This window comes from Equus przewalskii, chromosome 3, assembly GCF_037783145.1.
Source record: "Equus przewalskii isolate Varuska chromosome 3, EquPr2, whole genome shotgun sequence".
NCBI lineage: Eukaryota > Metazoa > Chordata > Mammalia > Perissodactyla > Equidae > Equus > Equus przewalskii.
In genome coordinates, this window is record NC_091833.1 from 90,523,981 (window position 1) to 90,541,233 (window position 17,253).

General features: G+C 35.1%; 1 protein-coding gene across 12 annotated transcripts in view; it reads left to right on the forward strand.

Moving 5' to 3' along the window:
- ARAP2 (ArfGAP with RhoGAP domain, ankyrin repeat and PH domain 2) overlaps positions 1–6,268 on the forward strand; it is a 177,602-nt gene extending 171,334 nt beyond the window's left edge. For all 12 annotated transcript variants that reach the window (XM_070612987.1, XM_070612992.1, XM_070612990.1 and 9 more), the window contains one exon: positions 3,967–6,268. In XM_070612987.1, coding sequence (XP_070469088.1) covers positions 3,967–4,350 — 384 coding nt within the window. In that variant the 3' untranslated portion in view covers positions 4,351–6,268. The remainder of the gene's footprint in view (positions 1–3,966) is intronic.
- The last annotated feature ends 10,985 nt before the right edge of the window (positions 6,269–17,253 follow it).

Sequence of the window (17,253 nt, forward strand, 5' to 3'; positions counted from 1 at the left end):
AAATATTCTAATGTTGGAAAAAATATAGAAAGTTTAAAAGACATTAAAACAAAATAACAATGGAAAATTTTACATATGAACCATAAAAATGTTTGTTATAGAATTAGATTAGATTCATGTAAATATGTAAGAAAATATATTTATAAAATGACTGACCACTTTTGATCGTTTTACAAATGGAAATGACTAATATTACTAAGTAGAATATACTCATAAGGAAAAAATATAGTCATGTCAACGGATATATTCAAGAAGAATTGTTTTTCAAAAAAGTTTTTGGCAGATTGATAAATTTTGTGATTTGGCCATGTGGTGATTTCCTGTTTCGTGACCTGTCTTGCTTTCATGAGGTTCCATTGAAATTTGTGTGAGGATACATCATCTGGGCAGGAAGGGCTTCCTAGAGGAAGCAACTTCTAGAATTAATTGAGTAAGTTAGTGGTGAGCCAGCTGAATAAGCAGGGGAATGTAAGTTGTTGGCAAAGGAAATCATGCATGAAGAGAAAAACATAGTGCTTAAGACTGCACAATCTAGATGTTACCTATGGCCCTCCTACTTCTCCCTATAAAATCTTGGGTACCCGCTTAGCTTTCTTGTGCTCACTTTATCTGTAAGCGCATAGGAACGATAAAAGCTCCTACCTCATAGGGTAGTTGTAAGGATTAAATAACATCATACATGAGAATTTATTAGAATAATGCCTGGCACATAGTTAACATTTATTGAGACAATGATAAGGAACTTGGAGAACAATATAGGATAAGTCACTAGTTTCCAAAATTGCCATTCCTTTTAAGAATGCTTTCTGTAAAACAAATAAAAATAATGAGCAAAGAATGATGCAACTGAAGCAGAAAATGGTGATCTAGAATCAACCATTAAACACCTGTCTCCCCATCACCATTCTAGAGCACAGTTTGATGCAGTGGAATGAAGCACATTGATTTCAGACTGACCAATCTGGGGTGGATTCCAACCTCCCACTTATATGACCGTGTGCAAATTATTATTTCCTTGAGTTTCTATTTCTGCATCTTAAAACATAAATAATATACTTTTTAGTGTAAATAATCATAAAGTTTAAAGTACTATTGTGAGGATTAAATTAGTAATACAATTACATATTTTATAGTATGAGATTATCAACTAATACAGTGAGTTTACTAGTGACTGTCATTTTGGAGAGTTTCTACTGTAATCTGTACATATTGGTCATATTATTTTTTGGTATTATGAGAGCTCCATAACCATTGGCCCACATCTGGATGTAATGGAAAGTATATGCAGGCACAGACTAAAGCAGTGTGAGATATTTTCTCTGAGACCCCTTCCTGCAGCCTGCTGTGGCTATGACTGCTGGAGCTGCTCTCTCTGGGAGAGACAGGCTCCATTTCAGATTGTCATTTCCATTCAAACAAATGGTTTTCTCTAAACACCCTTGGACACAAACTGGCATCATCTGGACCAGGTCACCTCTTGCTCCCCTAATTTCATACCTTACCTATCTTTCTTTTTAAATTATTAACACTTTATCTTTTAAGGACAGTGCAGCACATAAACTGTGTCCTTCTTTCCCCAGTATTCATGTCCTTGCCTTTCTTTCCCCACAATATTCAAGGCACTCCAGTACACCATACTGTTCATACAAAGCACTCACTGCCCCATCCTCTTGACTCTTTAACAGTTTGCTTCCATCACCTCTCCCCAGCTTCATATAAGGTTACATCATTTGGGCTAATATTATTGTTTACTTGAAATTTTAGCATTACGTGTATTAATACTTGGCCCTTAAATTCTATGTCTAAGAGAGTCCCAAAGTCTTTCTGCTGATTGTTGAAAGATAATGAGAACTGTTACTATGACGTATAAAACCATTCTGCTTGATCCTTAGTTTTCCTCAAGTGAAACTTCAATAGGATTAATATTTATCTATAAATTCCCAGTTCCATTCCTGTGCTAATTAGCCATCATTTTCCTGACTCTTTGATATTTTGTTTTGTTTTTCTGTTTTTTATCTTGATAAAATACACCTAACATAAAATTTTCCATTTTTACCATTTAAGTTTCTAGTTCAGTGGCATTAATTACAGTCAGATTGTTGTAGAACCCTCACTGCTATTTCTCATTATTTTAACATCCTTCTAGTGAAACTTTGAAATTAAGCTAAATACTAAATATTTCTTCCTATCAATATTACAGTAGAAGAAATAGATTTATCTGAGTTGTATAATCATAATCTTGACAGAAAATTCCAAATTGCAAATTATTTACAAATTATGTTTATGAAAATACTTTTATTCAGCTTGAATTTGTCTGCTAGTCTAGTTTCATGTCTGAACCTGCTGGACTTTAGGAAAATAGAGCAGAGTGTTATACATTTGAATTTCTTTAGACCTTCAGTTGCTATTTAAAAAATATTTATTGATCATTTCCTACATGTAGGCACTGTACAGATTCATCTCCAGTGAATCAGTCAAACAAAAGTGAAAAACAAAAACCCTGCTAGCATCAAGTTGACTTTCTAGCAGGGCCTGTGGACAATCACAAGAGAGATGAATAACTTAACTTATGTAGTATATTAGAAAGTGCTAAGTGCTATGGGAAAAAAGAGAAAGATGAGGTGTCGCCTATTAAACATTATTATATTGGACATCTTTAAAGACTATACTTTTATGCTGAGTATCATATGAAATTGAGTATTTCATACTTAGTATCAAGCATGTTTTTTATTTTTTACTTTTTATTTTTTATTGCAGTAACATTGGATTATAACATTATATAACTTTCAGATGTACATCGTAATATATTTCAAATTCTGTGTAGATTACATCGTGTTCACCATGTGAAGACTAATTATAATCCGTCACCACACAAGTGCCTAAACCCTCCTGTTGACCTCCCCACTTCCAATATCAGACATTTATAACAATAAAAAATTCTTGAGATTTCTGCTGTCTATACTTTACAGTTTTACTGGGGAAATTTTGAAGAAATTCCTTCAACTCTTATGAAGAGAAAAATAACTTTTTTCTTCTCACCTGTGCTTACACCCTGACCCAATTCATTGGGGATCCTTTCTCTGTGGCTCGTGCCGCTGCTACATGCTTCACTCTCTGTTGTTCATTCTCATAGCTTACACTGGATAAAGTTCTGGTCCCCTGTGAGAATCTGATGAAAGTTCTGTACACCAGAAATTGCCCAGTCACAGGGTGTCCTGAACACTAGTTAAGAAAGCCCACCTCTCCACCATTGCAGGTGTTGTGTCACAATGGATTTCCGGTACCTGGAGGCCCTTACAGTTCACTGGATGAGTGTGTACTCTAAGCCACTTATACAAAAGTGGGTTTTAATCCATAAACATAGTTTTGAAAACACTGACATGTATATATATATCTGTGGAATTCTGATAGGCATTGTGAGGGAAAAAGATTTCACTGGTCAAATATTTTGGGAAGAGGGAAAAAAAGCAGAATAAGTTAAACATTTCTTTGCTATAATACTTCTCAGCATCTTTAATATGCTAATATGTATTGTGCATGTCAAAGACAGGGCTGTAGTACAGAGCATTTCATTGACTCACATGGGCATAAAGACCACCTTTCTCCTCAGTGTTGTGGCTACAGTGCTGTAGGAATTACCGATGCTCTCGAATAGGTGACTCAGACAAGCAGGAGTGAATTGGAAGAGGCCAGTTAGAAATGAGAGTCAATTTGAATAACCTGAAAGACATCTTTGAAGTCATCTGTTAAATGCATGTTAAAATGAATTTCCATAGTCTACGTTCCAGTTGATTTTATAGCTCTAATATCAGTATATAAATTCAGACCTACCACTTGTGCCAAAGTAAAATTAGAACCTCCGTCATAAAAATAAGCTCTAATATAAGAATCATCAACTTCTATATGGAATGTATTTTTTAAACTGAAATTGTGCCAAACCTGTGAGACATTTTATTTTATTTTTAGAATGCCAGAGCAGAACTCGAAAGGCTGCGGCTCAGTGAAAATCGTGATGGAGAGTCTGGAGATCCCAGCTTAAAGGAGAGAGCCTCCATTGTGGCCCACTGCCTGGAGCACAAGGACGATAAACTTCGACATCGCTCCAGAAAGCATCGGAGTTTCAACTGTCTGGAGGACACAGAGGCTGCGGTCCTTCATGGGCAACAAAAAGGCCATAAAGGTCTCAAGACATTGAGGAAGACTGAGGACAGGAATGGCAAAGCTCCTCTGGACTCTGATAATAAGTTACCTGCAAAGGTCATTGAGGAACTTAGCGTGGTTCTACAGCGGTCAAGAACCCATCCAAAAGAGTTACAGGGTGAGCAGATCTTGCAGAAAGAAATAAAATGAATTGTCTTGCAAATTATCTTTTTTAATATTGTGTACATTTCTGTGCAAACCAGGAACCAAACTGTAAGATACTTCATGGTTTGTGAGATTTGTCTAGCTGTACGTAAGCATTTAAAGAGCATTTTAAAGTATGTATGTATATATGGGATAAGTATAAGATTAACTTTATTTTCGTCTGAACAAAACTTGTATAGTACAACTGTATTAACCTTGTGTAAGAAGGCATTGGGTTACTTTGAGTGGCCAACCTTTTAAAGTACTAGTCCGTTAAGGGGTGTAATTTATGAGCAGAAGTCTCAAACTGTACTGTATTGTATAAAATACTGTGTTTAAATGAAGCCTATGAAACTATATGTAACACATTTTGCACTTTGAGAAACCTTGTATATTAAGTTACCATATGTTTTTAGGTTTACATAGGGTTCACATTAGGGAAACGAAAGGGAAGTAAGTTGAAAAAGGGGAGGATTTCTTTTAGTGGCTGCCTGTCGAACACTGGACTTTTAAAAAGAGGCAAGGAGTTAACAAATGTCCTAAAACCCAAGGTCAGTTAAGATTCTTTCTAGTTCACTATTGACCAGAACTTGTTAATGAGAAATTGCTTGTTTAAAAAAAAGTCTAGTGACTAAGTATTTCCCAAGAGTAATTTTCAGCCAACAAACATGAACAAAGGCCCTGGCCACTCCTGTTGACGGTGTTAGTGAACCAGCCACAGTATACATCACTACACTTCAGTTCTTCGTAGGTGGCTGCCGAGAAGAGACTTACACTGCATTGAAGAGCTTGTGGGCACAGGACCTGGCATCATGTCTTTGCACTGTTGCTATATACAAGCAATTTCTTTTTTAGAGTTTCTTATTGTGTTTTTGGTACAAACAAAATTCATTGTCATGGTTTTGTTGTTGCTGTTTTGTTGTTTGATTTTTGTTATTTTACTTTGTTCATTTCTTGTTATTTTAAGTAAGATTGTAATGTCTTTCTCTGCAATGTCAGAATTAACTGGAAATTAACAACATATGTCCATGTTGGGGTAAGGGGTGGTTTAACTCTTCTACTCTTTGTGGGGGCCGCCAGTTAATCTACTCTTTTTTAAAAAAATAAAGCAGTATTCTCCTCCCTGTGCCTAATGAAAAATGGCAAAGTCCTCTATTTTTGCTTCCATGTAAAGATCAGCTACAGAGCTGATTTTCCTAAGGCAGACAATACTATCTAATTATAGTTCACATTAGAGCCATCACTTGTTCATCATTTTCTTTAGAATTTTATTAGAGTTGCTGGTACGTTTTGATTAAAAATTATTTTATGTAGCTAAGCTTTATTCCTGGCATTTCTTTTATTTTTCCCTTCTATTTTTCAGGTGTCTTTTTATCAGAATTTGTCTGTATATAAAGGCCCATACTTTGGTCACTTCAATCCTAGTACAGTTATATGCTGTTAAATGCTATGAATTTCTTCATTGTAGAATACTGATCACTTATATTTGGTAGGGATAAAAAAAGTTTACCCTGAGTATGTGATATTTATTCTTTAAGTAAGTCCAAATAGGTTGGAAGTTTTTTTTTAAAAAAGACAAAACTGCAGGTCAGTTTATGAAATGGGTAGCACTACTGAGGAGCTGTTCTTTAAAACAAGAAATCATGGTATTTAGGAAAAAATCTAAAATAAACTCTTATTCTTAATGATAATATATGTTTTGTGAAATAAGGAGGCATATGAAAATTAATGTGTTGGACCATGGGAAAGTGTCTGGAGTTTTTACCTGCCTTATCTGAATATTTTTGAAACTCGAGCTTGAAATCTAATAGCTTCTGTTTCTCTTCCTTTCCTGTTGAATTGTCTCCATTTTTCAAGTGTAAGATGAGGACTAATGATGACATCTCATACTTTGAGTAAAAATTAAAATTGTTTTACAAGTCCACTTGAATGTGACCGTCTTTTTATTGTTTTCAGAAGTTGAAGGTTGTTATTATGAAATAGTCTTTCCTTTTTACCCTTCTTAAAATTTTAATTTAATATATACTTCAAACTAGCTCTGTCATTTTTTTCATACGCTTCAATATGAATATTGTTCCACTTTAATTGATAAATACATGCAGACATGACACAAACAGATTGATGATACTTTCGTTTCAATAGCCCTAAAGTTAATTACTAGACATGCCTTTTAAATATTTGGCTTCTAAAAAAATCACTTTTTTGTAATTTTGTAAATGATTTATAAAAGTGGCACTGAGAATTTAAAGCTAAGCAAAATAAAGCAAAAATATGACTTGTTTACATAACTATTAACTAACTGCCAATGTGCATTGTTCATATAACAGTTTTTAATTCTAAAACGTGTAACTATATTGTGATAGGATTTTTTTTTTTTGAGGAAGATTAGCCCTGTGCTAACATCTGCCACCAATCCTCCTGTTTTTGCTGAGGAAGACTGGCCCTGAGCTAACATCCGTGCCCATCTCCCTCTACTTTATATATGGGACGCCTGCCACAGCATGGCTTGACAAGCAGTGTGCAAGTCCACACCCAGGATCCAAACTGACGAACCCCGGGGCTGCCGAAGCTGAACGAGTGAACTTAACCACTGTGCCACCGGGCCGGTCCCACAATAGGAAATATTTTTGAAAGTACATCATTTATTTGGACAGATTGTAATATTTCCATGTTTTCTCAAACTTTTGATAGTCGCTCTGGAGAGAAGACGATTAAAACTTTTGCCATCTCATCAAAATTTGCACCAAACTTTCCATTTTATCATTCACTCAACCAAAGAATTAGTTTTATAATGTGAACAATTTTATGTCATGTACAATCATCATGCTTATCTCTAATCTGGAAATGCAGAACACAGAAATGAATCTCACAGGTAACTAAAATTCATCGTTTATGTCCCATAGTTATTTTATTATTTTTAACAATTTTTTGTTGAAAATGTTCTAAATTATATTGTAAATCCCTGTCTTCTCTGTCATGGCTGCTGTATGTTGAATGTCAAGTTTTTAACAGTTCAGATACCTCTACAGATTTAAAAGATTTCTTGTGAATTATTGGATTAAAGTTCAGAATCTAAATATTCTCATCTGGGAAGTGGGAATAACACCTATCTTGTGGGCTTTTTGTAATGACTATTTATATATTTGTGTGTATATATCTGTGTATGTATTTAGATTTATGTATGTGTATATATTTATGTATATGTGCATAAAAATGTGTGTGTGTACATATATATACAAAACCACATACCTGTTCTATACTAGAGGTTTAGTAAATGTTAGTTGTTAATGTATTAGTTTTTCTAACTCTCATTTGGTCTGTTGATACTGGTTTGGTTTTATCACTGGGTTTCAAATTGCTTCTAACAGGTTTTCTCATCCCTTTTAAAATATCTTATGTGCCAATAGAACAGATTACCACAGGTTGTGGGTCAAATTGTCTTCTCCAAAATCCATATACTGAAACCCTAACCCACAGTGCCCCAGAATGTGGATTATTTGGAAATAGGTCTTTAAAGAGGTGATTAAGTTAAAACGAGGTTATTAGGTTGGCCCCTAATCAAATCTGACTGGTGTCCTTATAAGAAGAGGAAATTTGGACACACACAGAAACATAAGAGATGTGTGCACATAGAGAAAAGACCATGTGAGGCACAGCAAGAAGGGGACCATCTGCAAGCCAAGGAGAGAGGCCTCAGATGAAACCAAACCTGCCAACATGTTGTTCTTGGACTTCCAGCGTCCACAACTGTGAGAAAACAAATTCCTATTATTTAAGCCACCCAGTCTGTGGAATTTTGTTAATGACAGTCCTAGCAAACTAATACATCACTCTTTTATGTTACTCTGTTAATATATATATCAGATGAGCAGAATACCCCCTGGTATTTTCAGGTACTAGTCCTTACACTCTGGTGGCCTCCCATCTCAGAATACCTTTGTAGCTTTACATCAGAGTTACAGCCATCCTAATGAAGAATGGAGGATGAGAGAGCCATGTTGAGATGTAACTTCTTAGAAGTCAGCTAGCTAATAACTGGAACACTGAAGTAATATAGCATAAACAATCCAAAATTGTGGCCCAGCAAACTTACAGTTTGGGGCTACTTATAAAGATTCAAGTTCTGTGATATCAAGAACCACTATTCTTCACAGCATCTGATAGAGGATCTTACTGATCCTTTCAAAAAACAACCAGAGAGGTTTTCAGTTAAATAACTGAGCAGTCGCTAGACTACGGAGAGACAAGAAGTCATTTGAACCAACCCAGATGAGCCAAACTATGATCGAGATTGGATCAGCACTAACCTTCATCAGATAAAAGTCACATTTGTATCTCATTTTAGGGGCTCTCATCTTCCTGTCCAGCTATTGTCTCATTTGTCTCCTATTTGCAGCAAAACTCTTGGTAAAATTTGTCTCATTTGCTGCCTTCTCTTTTTTTCCTCCCATTCTCTTTTGAACATTTTCATTCAGCCCTTTGTTTCCCACTATTCTGCCATAACTGTTCCTAGCAAGGTCAGAACTACCTCATTGTCAGTTCAAATGATCAATTTTTGGTCATCACACTTAACCTATCACCATGTGCAGCATTTCAACACAGTTGGTCACCCGCCCCTCCTTTGTGGAATACAGCCTGGCATTGGTCTCCAGAACACTGCTATCTTGTGGTTTTCGTCTGTTCTCACTAGTCAGTCTTCTCAGATTACTGGATAATCACCACTATATGGCCTAACTCCTAGAGAAACTCATCTAATCTCATAGCTTTAATATAGTACATCTTCTGACCATCCCATATATTTAACTTCAGTCTAGACCTACCCATTAAGCTCCAGACTGGATAAATTACATTTCCACAAGACTGTTCAATTGTCATCTCAAAAACACCATATCTAAAGCTCTGCCTGCTCCTCATCCTTTCCATTCCACCCTTTCCTAGGACTCAGTTACAGTCCTTACAGCCCTCCCATTTCTAAGACTCAGGTGCTGAGAGACTAAGCAGGATTTTTCAGCTAATGATTGGCAGAGTTGGCACTTGAACTCAGGCATTCCAGCTTGCGTCCACACTTTTAAACTCTGCATTAAGATTGCTCAGACTACCATCATCTCCCACTTGAATGATTACAGAAGACTCAACTTGTCTGCCTTGTGCTATGTGGAAAGAAACAAAAGCCAAAGTAAATATTTTAATTATGAGGTCATGTCTTTCCTCCTAATAACCCTCGAATAGCTTCCTATTTCTGTTAGTTAAAGTGAAATTGTCTCTATAAATACAAGCCCTGAAATGATTGGTTCCAATGCACCAACTGCTGCTTCTGTTATCTTTTTCCACTCTTCACTCACTTTGCTATAAGCATACTTGTTCCTCAAAATCACCAAGCGTGAAAACAGCTTAGAGCTTTGCACTTAACTATTTCCTCTGTCAACAATACACTCTCCAGACATACACATAGCCTACTCTGTCAACTTCACGTAGATCACCATCAAATGTCTCCTTACCAGACAGACCTCTGAACATGCCACATAAAATGACATCCTCACCTTCTAGCCCCTTTTTCTTCTTATTTCATAGGACTTATCATCACCTGACAATTTACATATTTATTAATATATATTTTAGTGGCCTACTTATGTTTACTAGAATATAATACACTTCCAGTGTATAATCTTACATTCATCACTATATTCCCAGCATCTGGAATAGTGTTTGTACCATATCCTATAGTCACTATTGAAATACATATTGAATGAAGTAAGTCATGGTATAATGAAGTGACTTGAGGAAGAACAATAATCCCACCAAGAGCTAGAAACAATGGATTAGAAAAAATCTGTGTAAAGGCTGTTGCTGAAATGAATAGGAATAAGGTAGTAAGATTCTGAGGAAGTAGGAACATTAGAGATGTGAGCTCATATTGTTCAGCTGCTCTTCTTTTGGGAGCATTTGGAGATTCTATACAGAGGGCAAGAAGTTTGAAAATAATCTGGTCTTTGATCAGGTCGAGAGATGCTTTTTGCAGACAAAAAACCAGCACAGCTTTTGTACCCTTGTGTAGCAAAGAAGGCAAAATTGAAGACACGGGACTGAGATCTCAGGAAGAAGGAAGAAATGAAAAAAATGACTATATAGCTGGTTTCTCTTTCAAGACATTTTCTGAATATCAATGCCACATAGGGCAGTAGACTAATAAATTCAGCAGAAAGTCTAATGGCACTGTGGAGTTTGGTCTGAACAGGTATGAATTAGGTTCTTGACAAAACCTCACAAATAAGGTTAAGTTGTTATCAACTTAAAATAGACTGTTATAAATATAGGTTGTTATATGTAAGCCTCATGGCAACCACAAGCAAAATCCTTTAGTAGGTGCACCAAAGATAATGAGAAGGGAATCTAAGCATACCATTAAAGAAAGTCATCAAACCACAAAGGAAGAGAGCAGGAGAAGAAGAAAGAAACAGAGAAGAACTACAAAACAGAAAACAACAAATGTCAATAAGTACATACCTATCAATAATTAAATGTAAATAGACTAAATTCTCCAGTCAAAGAGAAAGTGGCAGAATGAATTGAAAAAAAAAAAAGACCCATCTATATGTTGCCTATAAGAGACTCACTTCAGATGTAAGGACACACACAGGCTGAAAGTGAAGGGATATAAAAAGATATTCCACAGAAATGGAAATCAAAATAAAGCTGGGTTATCTATACATACATCAGACAAAATAGACTTTAAAATAAAGACTGTAATAAAAGACAAAGAAGGGTATCACATGATGATAAAGGGGTCAATCCACTAAGAGGATATAACAATTATAAATATTTACGCACCTAACATAGGAGCACATAAACATATAAAGCAAATATTAGCAGACCTATAGGGAGAAATAGCAATACAATAAGAGTAGAAGACTTTAATACCTTACTTAACATCAATGGATACATCATTCAGAGAGAAAATCACTAGGGAAACATTGGCCTTAAGCAACATATTAGACCATATGGACTTAACGGATAGTAACAGAACATTCCATCCAAAAGCAGTAGGATACACTTTATCATGAGCACATGGAATATTCTCTAGGATAGATCATTATTAGGTCATGACACACTCTTAACAAATTTAAGAATATTGAAATCATATCAAACTCTTTTGAGCACAAATGTACAAAATTAGAAATCAATTACAAGAAGAAAAATGGAAAATTCACAAAAATGTGGAGATTAAACAACATGCTACCAAATAACCAATGAGTCAAAGAAGAAATCAAGAGATATCAAAAAAATACCTTGAGACAAATGACAATGTAAATACAACATACCAAAACTTATGGGATGCATAAAAAACAGTTCTAAGAGGGAAGTTCATAGCAATACAGGACTGCCTCGGAAAACAAAAAAAATTGTAAATAAATAACCTAACTTTACACCTCAAGGAACTAGAGAAAGAACCAAGCCCAAAGTTAGCAGAAAGAAGGAAATAATAAAGATCAGAGTGGAAATAAATGGAATAGAAATGAAAAAGACAAGAGAAAAGATCAATGAAACTAAGAGCTGGTTCTTAGAAAAGATAAACAAAATTGACAAGCCTTTAAATAGACTCACCAAGAAAAAAAGGAGACTAAATAAAATCAGAAATGAAAGAGGAGATGTTACAGCTGTTACCACAGAAATGCAAAGGATCATAACAGACTACTATAAACAAGTATATGCCAACAAATTTGACAACCTAAAAGAAATGGATATGTTCCTAGAAATGTACAGCTTTCCAATACTGAATCATGAAGAAATAGAAAATCTGAACAGACTGATTACTAGTAAGGAGATTGAATTGGTAATCAAAAACCTCCTAACAAACAAAAGTCCAGGACCAGAGAACTTCACTGATGAATTCTACCAAACATTCAAAGAAGTATTACTACCAATCCTTCTCTAACTCTTCCAAAAAATGGAAGAGCAGGAAATACTTCCAAATTCATTTTACAATGCCAGCAGTACCCTGACAACAAAATCAGAGAAGGTCTCCACAACAAAAGAAAATCACAGGCCAGTATCCCTGATGACCATAGATACAAAAATCCTCAACAAAATATTAGTAAACCAAATTCAACCATACAGTAGATTTCCTATCCACAGTTTCGCTTTCTGTGGCTTCAGTTACCCACAGTCAACTGCCATCCAAAAATGTTAAATTAAAAATTCCAGAAATTAACAATTTATAAGTTTTAAATGGGACATTGTTCTGAGTAGTGTGATGAACTCTCATGCCATCCTGCCCAGTATGGTATGTGAATCTTCCCTTTGTCTAGCCTATCCGCGCTACCCGCCAGTTAGTCACTTGTTATCAGATTAACTTAGATCAGGTTATCAGATTGACTACTGCAGTATCAGAATGCTTGTGTTCACGTTATCTTCATTTTACTTAATAATGGTCCCAAAGTTCAAGAGTAGTGATGATGACAATTCGGATATGCCAAAGAGAAGCTATAAAATGCTTCCTTTAAATAAAAAGGGGAAAGTTCTTGACTTAAGAAAACAAATTGTATACTGAGGCTGCTAAAATATATAGTAACTTTTATTACAGTATATTGTTGTAATCTATTTTATTATTAGTTGTTAATCTCTTACCATGCCTAACTTATAAATTAAACTTTATCATAAACATGTATGTATAGGAAAAAGCATAGCATATATAAGATTCAGTACTATCCACCATTTCAGGCATCCACTGGAGGTCTTAGAACATATGCCCCATGGATAAGAGGGAACTACTGTACATTAAAAGGATTACACACCATGATCAACTTGGATTTATTCTAGGGACGCAAGGATGATTCAACATCTGCAAATCAATCAATGTGATACACCACATTAAGAAAATGAAGGACAAAAATTATATAATCATCTCAATAGATGCAGAAAAAGAATTTAGCAAAATTCAACGTCTATTTATAATAGAAACTCTCAAAGTGGGTATAGACAGAATGTATCTCAACATAATAAAGGCCATATATGACAAGCCCACAGCTAACATCATACTCAGCAGTGAAAACCTGAAAGCTTCTCTCCTAAGGCCAGAAACCAGACAAGGATGCCCATTCACTACTTTTATTCAACACAGTACTGGAAGTCCTAGCCAGAGCAACTTGGCAAGAAAAATAAATAAAAGGCATTGAAATTGGAAAGGAAGAAGTAAAACTGTCACTATTTGCAAGTGACCTGATATTATATAGAAAATACTAAATACTCCACCAAAAGAAATGTTAGAACTAATAAAGACTTCAGTAAAGTTTCAGGATACAAAGTCCATATACAAAAATATGTTGCATTTCTCCCCCCGCCCCCGACCCCAAGCCCCACTACATAGTTGTATATCTTAGTTGTAGGTCATTCTGGCTCCTCTATGTGGGATGCCAACACAGCATGGCTTGATGAGTGGTGTGTAGGTCCGCACCCAAGATCCAAACCAGTGTACCCTGGGCCACTGAAGTGGAGCATGCAAATTTAACCACTCGGCCACAGGGCCAGCCCCTGTTGTATTTCTATACACTAATAACAAGCTATCAGAAAGAGAAATTAAGAAAAAAAATCATTTACAATTGCATCAAAAAGAATAAAATACCTACAAATAAATTTAACCACAGAGGTAAAAGACCTGGACACTGAAAACTATAAGACATTGATCAAAAATTGAAGAAGACACAAATTAAATGGAAAGATATTCCATGCTCATGGATTAACTGAATTAATATTGTTAAAACGGCCATCCTACCCAAAGTCATCTATAGATTCAATGCAATCCCTATCAAAATTCCAATGGCATTTTTCACAGAAATAGAACAAACAATTCTAAAATTTGTATGGAACCCCAAAAGACCCTGAAAAGCCAAAGCAATCTTGAGAAAGAAGAACAAAGCTGGAGGTATCATGCTCCATGATCTTAAACTATACAATAAAGCTATAGTGATCAAAACAGTATGGTATTGACATAAAAAGACACATAGATCAATGGAACAGAATAGAGAGCCCAGAAATAAACCTGTGTATATATGATCAATTAATTTACAACAAAGAAGCCAACAATATACAATGATGGAAGGACAGTCTCTTCAATAAGTGGTGCTAGGAAAACTGGACAGCCACATGCAAAAGAATAAAACTAGACTACTATCTTACACAATACACATAAATTAACTCAAAATAGATTAAAGACTTGAATATAACACCTGAAACCATAAAACTCCTAGAAGAAAACATAGGCAGTAAGCTCCTTGACATAAGTCTTGGTGATGATTTTTTGGTTTGACTCCAAAAACAAAGGCAACAACGGCAAAAATAAACAAGTGGAGCTACATCAAACTAAAAAGCTTCTGCCCAACAAAGGAAACAATCAACAAAACAAAAAGGCAACATACAGAATGGGAGAAAATATTTGCAAATCATATATCTGATAAGGGGTTAATATCCAAAATATATGAAAAACTCATACAACTCAAAGCAAAAAAACAAGCAATCCTATTGAAAATAGGCAAAGGACCTGAATAGGCATTTTTCCAAGGAAGAGACCCAGCTAGCCAAGAGGTACATTAAAAGATGCTCAACATCACTAATCATCATGGAAATGCAAATCAAAACTACAAGGAGATACTGCCTCACACCTGTTAGAATGGCTATTATCAAAAAGATAAGAAGTAAGTGTTGGTAAGGATGTGGAGAAAAGGGAACTCTTGTGCACTGTTGGTAGGAGTATAAATTGGTGTAGCTGCTATGGAAAATAGTATGGAGGTTCCTCAATAAATTAAGCAATCCAGCAATCCCACTTCTGGGTATTTATTTGAAGAAAATGAAAACACTAACTGGAAAAGATATATGCACCCCCATGTTCATTGCAGCATTATTCATAATAGCCAAGACATGGAAATGTCCTAAGTGCCCATGGATAGATGAATGGATAAAGAAATGTGGTATATATATACAGTAGAATACTATTCAGACATAAAATAGAATGAAATCATGCCATTTGAAACAACATTGATGGACTGATGGCATTGTGCTAAGTGAAATAAGTCCAACAGAAAGACAAATACCATGTGATCTTACTTATATGTGGAATATAAAAACAAACCAACCAGGCTCATAGATACAGAGAATAGATTGGTGGTTGCCAGAGGTGGGGGTTGGAAATGGAAAAAATGGATTAAGAGGGTCAAAAGGTACAAACTTCCAGTAATAAAATAAATAAGTCATGGGTATGTAATGTGCAGCATGGTGACTACAGTTAATAATACTATATTACACATTTGAAAGTTGCTAAGAGGCAAAATCTTTAAAAGTCCTCACCACAAGAAAAAAATTGCAGCTATATATGGAGATGAACGTTAACTAGACTTATCGTGGTGATCATTTTGCAATATGTACAAATATTGCATCATTATGTTGTGCACCTGAAACTAATACGTTAAATGTCAGTTATATCTCAATAAAAAGAAAAGAACCGAAAAACTACCCCACAAATTCAATTCAGCTCAGCCCCTGGTTGAATCAAGGTCATCAGGCTCCTCTCTGCCAAAAGATAAAAAGGTGCATTGTCTCCAGAGAAAGATAATATTATCTAGAGCTTCAAGAATTTGTTTTTACTGTCTGGCATTAAAAAAAAAAAAAGCATTCCAAGAGAGAGGATCCTGTGAACAAAAAACTAAGAGAAAAGATAGAAAATAGAAAGAGATCCACTAGTGATCACATTATTGCAATTCCCAAACAAGGACTTACAGAAAGCTATGATTAATATATCAAGAAAATAGAGAGAAAAGACAAAATACAGGAAAAGTTGGATAATTCTGCTAGAGAATTAGAATAAAAAAATGGAAATTATAGAGTTGAAAAATACAGTGGCTGAAGTTAAAAATAAATAGCTTTAACAGAATACCAGACATGTGCCAAAGAAGATTAATAAGTTGGAAGACAGGTTAACAACAGCAACAACAACAACAACAACAAAATATATATATATATCCAGACAGAATGCAGAAAAACAAATGGAAAATATAGAAGAAAGAGACATGTGGGACACTGTGAAAAGGTATACCACACAAGTAATTAGACATCCAGAAGGAGAGGAGACAGAAAATAGGCAGGAGGCAATATTGGAAGAGAGAATGACCCAGAATTTTTCCAAACTGATGAAATGTCAACCAACAGATTCAATAAGCTAACCAAACTCTAAGCACGGTGAATACAAGGAGACTGCACATAATTACATCATAATAAAGCAATGGAAAAGTCAACAAGGAACTCTTAAAATCAGCCATAGAATAAAGAAATAGTAAATTTAAAGTAACAACAATACAAGGACAGCTGGATCTCATCATAGAAGATGAAAGCCAAAAGGGTATAGAATACAATCATTAAAGAGGGGGAAGGAAATATCTGTCACCTCGAATTCCATATCCTCTAAAAATATTCTTCAAAAAGTATACAAAATAAAGACTATTTCAGATGAACAGAGCAGCTTTTCCCAGCAGAATTGCACTGAAAGAAATACTTCAGAGGTTTTTAGGCAAAAAGAAATTGGTCCCAGATAAAGTAACAAAATGCAGGCAGACTAAAGAGCAAAAGAAGGGGGGAAAAGGCAGATAAACATAAATGAATATTGACTGTATAAGATGATGATATACTGGACTGGCTGATATGAAATATATGTAGAATTAGCAACAACCGTAGCAACGAGCAGTCAGGGCACATATGGACCTAAAGAGTTCTAAGGTCCGAGCATTATCAGCCAAGAAATGACTGTAATAAATTGAAATAAGTCAAAGATGTGTGTTGTAGTCTCTAGGGTAGCTGCTTAAAAAATAGTAAAGAATATATGACTCTCATTTTATAGAAAAGAAAACTGGAAAAATAAAATCTATT